The sequence below is a fragment of the Geotrypetes seraphini genome, chromosome 17 (genome assembly GCF_902459505.1).
Source record: "Geotrypetes seraphini chromosome 17, aGeoSer1.1, whole genome shotgun sequence".
Taxonomy (NCBI): domain Eukaryota; kingdom Metazoa; phylum Chordata; class Amphibia; order Gymnophiona; family Dermophiidae; genus Geotrypetes; species Geotrypetes seraphini.
The window spans coordinates 45,139,984-45,152,319 of NC_047100.1; the positions used below are offsets into that span (position 1 = coordinate 45,139,984).

The following is a 12,336-nucleotide window of genomic DNA, read 5'->3' on the forward strand; positions in this document are numbered from 1 at the left end:
AGAACTGCAGTGGTTGGGGGTGGAGGGGTAGATTGGTAAGATCTGTAACAAGAAAAGAAAGTATAATGGAGCCATAGGAGAGGGACAAAATACCTGGGGTATAGTTGATCTAGGTGGGTCAGGGATTATCTATGGGGAGAAGTCTGCTGGTGGACTGTAAGGTTTACTAGGTAAGGAGGAGCAGTTACTTTGAATTGCCTCCCACTTAGATGCAGCACTTCTCTCCCTCTTTGTCCTCCGCAAACCCCAGAGGATTAAACACTAAGATACAGGTTTGAACACCTAGAATATATTTTCAATAGCAAAAAGCATATTGGAAGAATTCCTTTAAGTAATACACTAGGAAAAAGACAATTTAAAAGCAAAAGCTAGTTTCTTTTTTAATTTTTCTAAATAAATACATTTTACATGAAAAGAAAATGTCCTTTGATTTACAATTTCCACACATGGGATGTACACAGGAATAGGAACAAAGATTTTTGCTTTTTTTTTTTTTTTTTTAAATAAAAAGAGAAAAAAATTAAAAGGGATTGCATCCATTTCCCCGTCACTTGTTTCTAGGAGACTAGTGTCACCTGTGGAAATAAGAAAAAGGACAATCACACAACCTTAGGGCCCTGCTTCCATAGGCACAAAATGGAAGAAAAACTTCTAATGCCAAGCCAGAGAGGGGGTCGATATGATCCCTTCTGGACAGTTAAAACATTTATGGCCTTCTAGTGAAGCTGTATTGGTAGCACAGAGCAATGAATGCTTTGAGAAATACTTAATGATGGCCAGTCCATCTCTCATGAACCTGTGATCATTGTTTTTGGCCCTGGTCTTTCCAACCTCCTTTGGGCTTCATGAACTTTCCCCTCCCAACTCAGTTAAGACCAGTATCCAGCAAATGTCCTTGACTGGGGGCCAGGCTCTAGGGTGCCTGCTGAAAATCCTGAGCCCCTCCTGGGACTGTGAACTTTTGTGCTAATGATAGTACCAACAGGAGGCTCCAAACATGTCATTAACACCTTAATTTAATGAAAAACCAAATGGTGGTCTTCTATAAGTAGTACCAGAGCATCCTGCTGGAGGAGAATAATCTAACTTCCCCTCATCCAAAGTTAAACTTTTGAAGCCAATACAAATGATCAATTACCGTTTCTAAAACTAAAATATTTGGCAGGAATTTCACTCATATCAGGAAGGAGCAGTTTTCCTACCAAAGCCTTGAGAAAAAGTTGCAGGCAGCCTTGATACCCCAAACTCAGCAGTCACAGCACTCTTAACTCACTTTTTCTTTGCTTAATTAGAAAAACCAAGATAAATTGGTAGGGCCGTTATCAGGGTTTTTCTGCAGGTACAGAAACAGGGATCAGATGGGCAAAGTTTCCCTTCATTCTGCTATTCTTTGAGGCTTAGCTGTGATTGCTCCAACAGCAGCAAGCATGCAGTCAGTATACATATGTGCACAGACACCCACTCATTGGAATCAAGGAGGTTTGTACCTGAAAAATAAGGACTAAAAGAGTTTTTCATACATTTACAACAATGGCTGTTTTCACATTTGGTAGATTCATACATAGAAATCTAAACAGCACTCCCATAAAGATGCAACCACTTCCTATCCCTCCCTTCCTTAGAACCAGGCCCTGCTATGATCCTCACCTGTCAAGTTCAAACATGGGAGAACCAGGGAGACAAACGCAAATATATTATACATTTATAACAAAAGAAATTCATCACCCTTACTAAATGTTAAGAATTTTTTTTTTTTTCTTTGCTCAGTTTCCAATACTTTCTATATGTAAAAACATACACTTTGTGTGGTTTTGAAATGTAAAAAAAAGCTTGCAGAGCCTGCAATTATGGTGGTAAGGTAGTGGTGCCAGAGCTGGGGATCCCCTCCCTCCGCGTTCACACAGCTGCTTACTTTTCATTCCTCCAATACTTTTTTTGTCTTTTTTTTGTTGGTTTTATACAAAACTATTTTTGTATTTTTGTTCTTTAGTAAAGAACTTCATACAAAAGAAAATACCCTGACCTCTGACCCCCAGTTGTCTTGGGAGGTGGGGTGGGTCTGGTCCAGTCTTCAAAGGGGAAACAAGGAAGCTGTCGGAGGGAGACAGAAAGGCCGCTTTGCCAGGATGTTTATTTTCAAGGGAGCTCAGAGACTTGCAGAGGTCTTCCAATCAATCCAAAACAAGGTGGTGGTGGGAGGTCCTCATCTCCACAGCCGACAGACAAAGTCTCGCACCTTCTGAAGGCAGAGTCTCCCACTTGACATCTATGCGGCAAATTGATTCCCTCATTCATTAAGGGCCAAAATGATGTCATCTTCTAAATCTGAATTATCTGAGGTGTCTGCTGGAGAAAAAAAAAGAATTTGTACATTAACGGCACAGTGAATGAGTGTGTTTACATCCTATGTGCTCAGTTGTATGGCAGAAAAGTCTCTCTCACTTTTCCTATCCACAGAGCAGAGCTAGACAAAGGAGCAATATTGCAAGCAGCAGTTTAAGACAAAATTTCTCTAGCATTGGTCACATATAGACTAGGTTGTTTATATGACTATAAACCTAATGCTGCAGTACCAGTATGTTAACTGGCTCATCTAGCAGTTAAATGCAATCATTAAGACACCACCTTTTCAAGACTAGATGTGGCCATTTGGCCTTTATCTGCTGTCATGTTTCTCTGTTTCTATTCCTGAAAGACAATAGCATTTAAGTATTTCTTGGTTACTTCCATTTTTCAGTCAGCATACATATGTGCACCCAAGGTTCATTCTTATCAATAATAATAAAATGTTAAGCGCGCATGCGCACTCGCGCCGTGTGTTTCCCTGTTCCGTTTGACGGCACGAGTGGCGCAATGCGCGCTTATACGTCACTCGTCTCCTTTTTTTACAGCCCGGCTCGCTGAGAGGGAGAGCGTCGCTGGCACTGGGGAGGGGTGGGGGATGCCAGTTCAGCTCGGCCGCTCCGTCTCTGCCGTCTCAGCAGCCTGTCCCGCTCCCTCGAGAAGGGCTCCCGATGGCGGCACTGCTGCTGGTGGCGCTGCTCCCGCTGCTGTGCACGAGCGACGCGCCGGAGCTGGACCCCGCGAACGGCAAACAGAGGTGAGGATGGATTGATGGGAGATGCTGGACTGTTGGGGAGGATAGACAGAGGGGAGATTCTGCTTGGGTGGGGGTTGGGGAAAGGAAGGGAGGCCTACTGCTGCACAAGGGGAGCAGGAAGAGGTGCTAATGGACAGGGGGGAAAAAGGAAGGAAAGCCTACTGCTCGACAGGGGGAGGGGGTGAAAGGAAGGAAGGGAGGCCTACTGCTGGACAGGGGGAGTAGGAAGAGGTGCTGATGGATAGGAGGGAAAAAAAAGGAGGCCTCTTGCTGGACAGGGGGAGCAGGAAGAGGTGCTGATGGATGGGGGGGGGGGGAAAGGAAGGGAGGCTCGGCCCAAAGCTTGAACACCTGCCCACCCTCTTTGCACTGCCCTCAGGCTCTGCCTTACACCTTGAGTTCTCAAGCAAGGTCCTTGGCATCATTATCGATTCCTCTCTCTCTCTCAACGACCACCTCAACTCCTTGACAAAATCATGCTTTTTCAGCCTCCACTTGCTAAGGAAAGCAAGACCCTTCTTCCGCCAAAAACATTTCGCTGTCCTTGTCCAATCCATCATCCTCTCCAAACTTGACTATTGTAACGCCATTTACCTATGCTTAACAAAAAAAAGCCTCCATAGACTCCAGCTTATCCAGAACACAGCAGCCAAACTGATTTTTGCAAAACGCAAATCTGACCACATCTCCCCACTCCTGGCCAATCTTCACTGGCTCCCAGTGATTTCCAGAGTCCAATTCAAATGCTCTTGCCTGGCTTTTAAGATTATTCATGGCATCCTTCCTTCCCTAATCCCACTTTCTTTTAACTCCTCGTGCCCTTATTCCACCAGGACCGCCCATAAATTAAAACTATCCTTCCCCTCCCTACATAGTATTCTCCATGCAGGTAAACTGGGAAAATCACTTCTTTTCAAAATCACAGGTCTCTGGAATGGCCTTACTATCCCGCTGCGGAACCTGAGCTCCCTCCATTTATTCCGCAAGCATCTAAAAACCTGGCTCTTCTCTAACATATAATTTCTTTTCCCCTACTTTTCCACTCGATTTATAAACGTATATAAACCTTTCCCTACCCTTTCTCTTTTTAAGTTCTTGTAAACCGTGCCGAGGTCTACTTCCGTGGAGATGATGCGGTATATAAACTTAAGGTTTAGTTTAGTTTAGTGCTGATGGACAGGGAGGAAGTAAACAAGGAGAAGGGCTGCTGCTGGATAAGGGGAGGTAAAAGGAAGGGAGAATGGACAGGGGGAGCACGCAAGGGGTGGTGATGGACAGCCAAAACAAAGAAAGGCAGAAATACAGAAAGCGGCTAAGGAGACAGAGAGAGAAAAAAATAAAGACAGACACACACATACATTCTAGCACCCGTTAATGTAACGGGCTATAAAGCTAGTAGACTATACTGTTCTAGAGATGAATGCAACAGGTAAAGGGAGATGATGTTTAAACACCTACGAATAAAACCACACACACAATAAAAAAAACCCCAAAAACCAAAGAACCAAGCAACTGCTATTTTAAACACTGCCAGATCCTACAAGGAAGGAGCAGCCTGTTGTTTAACTCCTAATATGTGGTATTAGCTAGACATCAGAAAACCAAACTTCGTCAGAGGACAAGAATGATGCAAGCAGTACACGTATGGGTGACATCATCTAAAAGGGACTTGGCAGATGTGCTCCCCAGCGTTCTATTACCAGCAGATTTGGGGAGTGGCACATACCTTCCCACCTGTGCGCATTGTGTAGGACCAAGGCAGATGTCCTTTTTTCGGCAGAGCTGTGAGGATGCAGTTTCAGTTTCTCCTCAGACATCCCTCTTCTTCTGGTGACATTCCATGCTGTGGTTTACATTTTTTCTTGTGTAGGTTGCATGGGACTTTCCCTTCAACTCTTAGTTTCAATGGCATTTATTAAGTTATTTTTCTGCAGCCTACTTTGCCCCCTTGGGCCTGAATACACCAGTTAGGTAGATTCTTATTCCCCTTCTTTTTTTTTTTGCCATCATTGAACTGTTTGATTTTGCTGCAGCTGTTTTCCTGACCATGTACCAGGTTGTTTACAAAAAGTGTTTCAGATGCAGCAAGATCATATCCTGTACAGACCCACACAACATATGCTTGCCGTTTCTGAGGCTCGATCATAAAGCAAATTTACCTGTAGCAGGTGTTCTCAGAGGGCAGCAGCTATATATTCATCCTTGGAACCTGGAGCAGATAGATACCAAGTGTACTGTCACTTTAAATTTTAAGGCACAGCTTGCAACATGCCTTACCACCTGTTGCTGGCTCGCGGGATCTGCAGTTCAGTAACAAAGCTAAGAAGTCAACTAGGGGAGGTGGGTGGGTTGGGAGACTACATACCTGTTGTACTTTGAGATCATCTGCTACAGGTAAATAACTTTGCTTTCTCCTACTAAGTTGCTAGGATCATACCTTTAGGTAGAGGATTACAGAGAACAATCATGAGCCTGACAAAACCCAAAAGGGTTGAAGGGAAAGTTTGCATCTAAGAAGAAAATTAATTTTGCAGAACTGCTTGTCCAACCTGACTGTCCCGTCTAGAATGGTGCTCCAACAATAGTGGAAAGTGAAAGTATGTATTGAGGACCAAGTGGCCGCTTTGTAAGATGTCCTCAGTAGGAACGAAGCAAAAAATGTGCTACTGCAGTGAGCTGTAATGCAGCCTTCAAGTATCAAATCCAGCCAAGTATATACAGAGGAAAATACGAGTCTACTAGCCAAGTGGAGATGATTCCTTTGGTGACAGGAACGTGTTAAGTGTCAGACAATACAAAGAGTTGAGTGGTAGGTTCTATGAGGCTTAGTGCAATCCAAGTAGTACGCAAGAGCACGTGGCCTGATTGTAAGAAGCAATTGCTTCCTGGTGTGTGCTAAAAGAAGCCAGTCATCCACGCAAGGAAATACCATGTGATGATTTCTTCCGAGTTCAGCCGCTACCACCGCCAAATACCTATTGAACACACGTGGTGCTGAAGACAGGTCAAAAGGCAGAACATTGTACTGGTATTGCTTGTCAAGGAATTGAAGAAATCTTCAATGGGAAGAATGAATAAGAATGTGAGAAGAAGAAATGCTGGAAGTGAAAATATGCAAAATATTTCCCTTTTGAGGTATTTGTTCAGGGGACAAAGGTCGAGAATAGGGCAGAGATTGTGAGTTTTCTTGGGAACCTGTTCTATGGCATTGTTTTGAAGTAACAGAGAAATCTCCTTTGTCAGTTGAAGTATATGATGATATTTGGAAAATTGAAAGAGTTTCCCCGATAAATTATTTTAAGAACTCGAGATCGTCTGTTGTAATACTCTGCCATGCTGGAAAGAAACTGGTAGGTGCCCTCCTAATGGTAGAGGGTCAAAAAGTAGGAGTTGTTATGAGCAGAGGAAGCTGGGTAGCTGATGGCTGTTTACACTTCCTTGGACGTTGCTTTTGAGGAAATGAAGAAGCCTGAGTTGTCATAGGAGCAGTCCTTATATAAGGAGTAAAACGACTTTGAGGATAATACTATTTAAAAAAATTTGTTGATGGAATGGACTGCGATCAGCTGAAAGATTACCAGATCTGTGATAAGGATGGGATTGATCTACAGCAGGGGTGGGCAACGAGGGCTGCAATCCAGTTGGGCTTTCAGGATTTCCCCAATGAATAGGACTTCGATGGGAAGATAGGACTTAAATGGGAAACCAAGGTGGCAAGGGGCCCCCCTTCTGGTGATTCAGACAGGTCGTGACCTGTTTGGGCCGCCGCGGGAGCGGACTGCTGGGCAGGATGGACCTATGGTCTGACCCGGCGGAGGCACTGCTTATGTTCTTAATATGCACGAGATCTATTTGCATGCACTGTCTCTCATTGTATGCAAACGGATCTCGTGCATATTCATTGGGGAACTCCTAAAAACCCTCATTGCCCTTCCCTGATCTACAGGATGTGTGGAGAGCTCATGCATGGATTGTAGACATCTTCGTAAGCTGCGATACTGCAGCTTTACTCTTTCACCAAACTAACTATCTCCCAGACAGGGGGCATCGGCTAACCTGTCGTGCATATCCACTCAAAGGTTTGAGGCTTGAGCCAGGCTGTATGACGTGCCACAATGGCTACTGCAGAATTCGAGAAGTCATATTGTTATTATTAAGTCATAGCATAAGCATCATAGTAGTTTTTATCAAATGGAAAGTAGACTCTTGCAAATTTCCCCCTCCCCACCCCCCAGGTGAGTTGAATTGAGATTTAGAGGTTTTTGATATATGAATGGTGTGGTACTTGTATGCACCTCATGTCCTGGCACTTTCTCAACTCTATATTTAGTTCCAGGCCTGCTGGAAGCTGTAGAAACCAATTGTGGCTGTTGTCCATTAGCCAGCTGTAAATCTTGTAGCACTTGATGAATTGGAAGTGCAATAAAGACCCTTAGACGGAGTTTGACAAGACTGAAAAAATTGCTTGAAAATCTTTCTTATTAGGTAGTGTGACAGCCTGGTTCAGACTCAGTAGACTGTGGAATTCTGCGCAAAAATTTTGAAAATTCTGTGCAAACCCTTTGAAAATTGTGCACATAATATTGAAAAGTTCTGCAAAGTTTATTTGTAGTGTTTTGCATATTCTCCTCCTATCCTGAGGCCTAAAATCCCTTCCTGTCTTTTACTTTCTCAGGTTCCAGCCTCCTCAGTTCCCTCTCTCACTCCAACTGCAGTTTGTCTCCCTCTAAGTCTCAACCCTCTCTCAGTTTGTTTCCCTCTCTCAAGAAATAGTCATGCGGATCCATCAGATAACAGAGGCCTTGGACGCCGGACTACCTGCTGGGAATAGAGAGAGCTGAACTGACTGTCAGCTTGGCAACGCAGGCACAGATCCCCTGAGGAAGATCACTGTGATTGAAAATGCTCATATGAAGCAAGCGTCAGGGAGTCAAGTCTCACCAGCGCTAGAAGTGGTTAAGACCATTAAAGATAAGTGTTGCCGATACTGCATTTATTTATTTGCTGATGTTATATCTAATATTAAGAAGAAGAGGGATACATTTCAACACTTGTAGTTGGTGCTTTTTGGTGTATGTGAGGGCAGGTGGTGTATATATGATTAAATCTACGGTCCCAGGATGGGGATCTGAAATAGCATAAAAGTTATAAGAGATTCTATGATCTGAGTCTCATAAGCATACCCACCCACCTTGCAGAATTTATAGTATCTAGTGAAGTTTTAGGAAACTATTTAAATAGCGATTTAGAGATAGTGTTTGAAAGGTTTATGAGTTAATAATTCTCCTTTGTCTTGTTGAGTGACGTTTAACACAGTTAGATAGTTTTAATAAATCATCAATTTACCCTGCGGTGCTATATTGAGTTTCATGGATATTGGGCATGATGACTATTGAGACCCCCTTCTAATTTCTGGGAATAGAGAGAGCAGCAGGCTGAGCTGTATCTGATCCTACTCTTATCTGTTTCTCTCCATATGCTGTTCATGGGGCACAGAAGCATCAGCGATGAGGCTGATGTTCTTCTCTAAAACCTCCCTCTTCTATGAGGATAGCTGAAGCAGTATCCATCTACTGCTTTTCAGTGTTCCTTTGGAGCATCCAAGTGAAACCTGATATTTCCTAAGTATGGGGATAAAGATTCGGAAGAGGAGGAGGGAAAACAAAAAGCAGGAACAGTGAGCCAAGTCTCAAAGGAGGGGAATAAAATGTGGGCTGGGATGAAAGCATCCACAGATATCAAAGGATTTATAAATGGATGGCCTTTGCTGAGTTGGCTCTGACCTCAGTTGTCTCTAGTTACTAGTCTAATGACTGTTGAGACAATATCCATGATTGCAAAGCTGAGAACAATGTAGTGGAGAGTAGTATTCCTTAGGGCCATTCCTGCACCCACCAGGTTGTGGATGTACTTACTCTCTCCAAGGATTAGCTCTACTTCCTCATCTGCGTCAGTCTCGTCTTCATCATCCTCATCGTCCTCACCTTCGTCATCACCGTCTTCCTCCAGCAGGTTGGCCAGCTCCTCATCATCTGATGGCGAGAAGTCATTCTCTCCGTCCTCACCAGCATTTTCATTGTTCTCATCTTCTTCCATCTCTGCTTCTAGCAGAGGATCAGTGTCCAGGTCATCCAGATCATCTGAATCGTCGTCGTCATCATCATCATCCTCCTCTTGCTCCTCTTCCTCCTAGAAGAGATAATACATAACTTTGTTAGGAAATGATACTTATAGTAAAATGTCTTTTTGAGAATTTATGCATTCCTGGTAGTCAAGGTCCAAGTCTAAGTCAAGACATACTTTTCTTTTCCACCAAACTCAAATTACAGGATCTTATTATATTGCCAAGGTTAAAGGTATCTGGGTTCATTTGTATGTCTTCCAAACAAAGACATATTACTCAAGGATGTGTAGAGTATATTTAAATGAAATCCTCTCGTAATATTGATATTAAGAAAGAAGAGTGAATCGACAAAATAGAGCAGGAAAAAAAATTATTTACAATGTCCAATGTGACACGGACAAGAGGACATGGACTGAAGCTAAGGGGGGACAAGTCCAGGACAAATATCAGGAAGTTCTGCTTCACGCAACGAGTGGTGGACACCTGGAATGCTCTCCCAGAGGAGGTTGTTGCGGAATCCACCATTCTAGGATTTAAAAGCAAACTAGATGCACATCTCCTTACGAGAGGCATATGTGTACACCTGGCTGGGCCTCCGTGTGTGCGGATCGCCGGACTTGATGGACCGAAGGTGTGATCCGTAGTTGGCAGTTCTTATGTTCTTAGGATAAATGTGATGCTAAATATGAAACTGTTTTATTTTTTTGTATGGTTTGTTAAGCTGTTTAAGAATTAATTGTTTTTATTGTAACCTGCTTAGGAGTTAGGCGGGTAAGAAATTTTTTAAATAAACAAACAAACAATGCTCTCATAGGCTTCTTTGGAGAACACGTTGAGTGTGGTGCAGTGGTTAGAGCTACAGCCTTGGCACCTTGAGGTTGTGGGTTTGAATCCCGCATTGCTCCTTGTGACCCTGGGCAAGTCACTTAATCCCCATTACATCAGGTACATTAGATAGAGTGGGAGCCTGCCAGGACAGTTAGGGAATAATGCTTGAGTACTGGAATAATTTGTAATCTGCATAGAATTGTAGGATATGCGAAATATAAATTATTTAAAAAGAAGAGACATATTTTGGAACTCATAAATACATCTGACAGCTCAAATGGGACATTCAAATACCCTTTTTTGTTGGTGGGGGGCAGCAACTTTCTTCTGTTTCTCTGAGCTTCTAATTAATTAGATAGTCTATTTTAAGGCCATGACAACATAAAATTTCATTAACTTTTTTGAAACTGTTTTGCATTTAGTCCAGATATCACACTGACTTTTCTGAGAGGCATAAAGCTACAGCTTATCAACAGATGTTTCTTTTGCTTAATGGCTTAGACTACCCTCCCAAAGAGGGTTGCAAAAAAAATGCTGCCTATACAATGTCCAGAAGCTGGTTTCAGAAAAACAATTCCAGTTCACTGACAAACATCAGACTAATCCAAACCCTTTTTTGTATTTGTAATTTTTCATATAATTATCTAGCTTCTAAAAGTTACAGCAAAAAACACTTAGGCCATAAAGGGCTACTGTGAGTGGGATAGAGGGAAATAGAAGTCAACACTGCTTTGGAGGCAAACTACCTTGTTCAAGCTTTATGTTTGTGATTTTAAATAGCAGCAAGGTAGAAGTTCAGATTCAATTTGTTTGATATACAGCCTATCTAAGTAAAAATCTAAGCAGTTTACACATATTTGTTTCCTCCCCCATATAGTCACACAAAAAAAAAAAATCAAACATGGCAGAAACAAGATGGCAAATAGGAATAGGCTGGAGAGATGGGGAAGAAACTATATAAAGGAGGGGTTAACAAAGTTCTTCTTGTTTTCCTCAAATTCTGGGTCGAGAATCATGCTACAGTGTTTGATCATGGGAAGTGTTTGTAAAGGTAAAAGAGAAGTATTAGGCCTTGTCAAAGGAGATTCAAGCCTAAAGTAGAAAGGGACACTATTCCAGAGGGTGTCAAAGTACACTTGGCAAAACAAGGGATGGAAAACAAATGGAGGGGTTTTAGCTAAAAAGTAAGGGATAAGAAGACTGGCCAGGAATGAGGGCATCCTAGATACAATACAGTGTCTTATATACTACAATTTTCTGCAAGGAATTAGTGCAGTTAACAATAAGATTTAGAGCAAGCTCTTAAGTTACATTGTTAGGAGGAGCATTGGTTTAGGAGGAAGGGTTAGAGAGTAATTATAACGAAAAAAGGTATGTCTTTAGCTTCTTGCAGAATTCAAGATAGTTGATGGGTTGTCTTAGGTGCAGTGGTGTACCAGGGGGGGGGGGGGGGGTCCTCCCTGTGTGCCAGTCATGAGGGGGGTGTTCCCAGCCCGGGAGTCATGGTCCGGGAATTTCCCTTCTCACGGCCCGGTGCCAAGGCTCTGGATAGTCTCCTTGGCCCAGCATGTTCCCAGCTTCTCTCCCTTTACCTTCCGTGAAGCTGAAAAAACTGCCGGCCTTGGCAGTGATTCAGCTACGTCGCCTGCGGCTCCCCTTCCTGCTTTCCGCATCTGCCAATGACGCAAATTCCTGTTTCCGCCCGGGTGGATTGCAGAGGCAGACACCAAAAGCAGGAAGGGAAGCCACGGGCGACGTAGCGGTCACCGATCATGCACGGCCCCCTCCCTCCTTCCTACCTACCGAATCTATCTCCCTCCCTCCCCCTTACCTTTGCAGCGTGTTAGTAAAGTAACTTGCTCAAGCTGGCCGAGCCTGCCTGCAGTCACATGTGTGTAGGCGGAGGCTTCTCCTCCGATGCAACTTCTGGATGCTTCAGAGGAGAAGCTTCCGCCCACACACATGCGACTGCAGGCAGGCTTGGCCAGCTTGAGCATTACTTTACCAACATGCCATGAAGATAAGGGGGAGGGAGGGAGATTCTCAGGCCGTGCGAGGGGTGCTAAAGGGCGGTAAGGTGGCAAGAGGGAAGGGTGGTGGTGGGGAGAAGATGCTGAAGGGAAAGGGGGAAGACAGAATGGGTAGAAGAGACTGAAGGGAAATGGGGAACCGAGAGTGGGGAGAAGACGCTGGAAGGGAAGAAGACAGAGATGCCAGACCATGGAGCGGTGGGAAGAAGATGCGTGCCAGACCAATTGGGGGGTGGGGGGTGAAGGGAGAGGCA

The 12,336-nt window shown here is 43.7% G+C and overlaps 1 protein-coding gene across 1 annotated transcript in view; it reads right to left on the minus strand.

Moving 5' to 3' along the window:
- Positions 1–354: 354 nt before the first annotated feature.
- The window catches only part of DCAF1 (DDB1 and CUL4 associated factor 1), a 237,396-nt gene continuing 225,414 nt past the window's right edge, over positions 355–12,336 (minus strand). The window contains exons 22-23 of the mRNA XM_033926631.1: positions 9,016–9,289; positions 355–2,346 (exon numbers count right to left, since the gene is read on the minus strand). Coding sequence (XP_033782522.1) covers positions 2,288–2,346; positions 9,016–9,289 — 333 coding nt within the window. The 3' untranslated portion in view covers positions 355–2,287. The remainder of the gene's footprint in view (positions 2,347–9,015; positions 9,290–12,336) is intronic.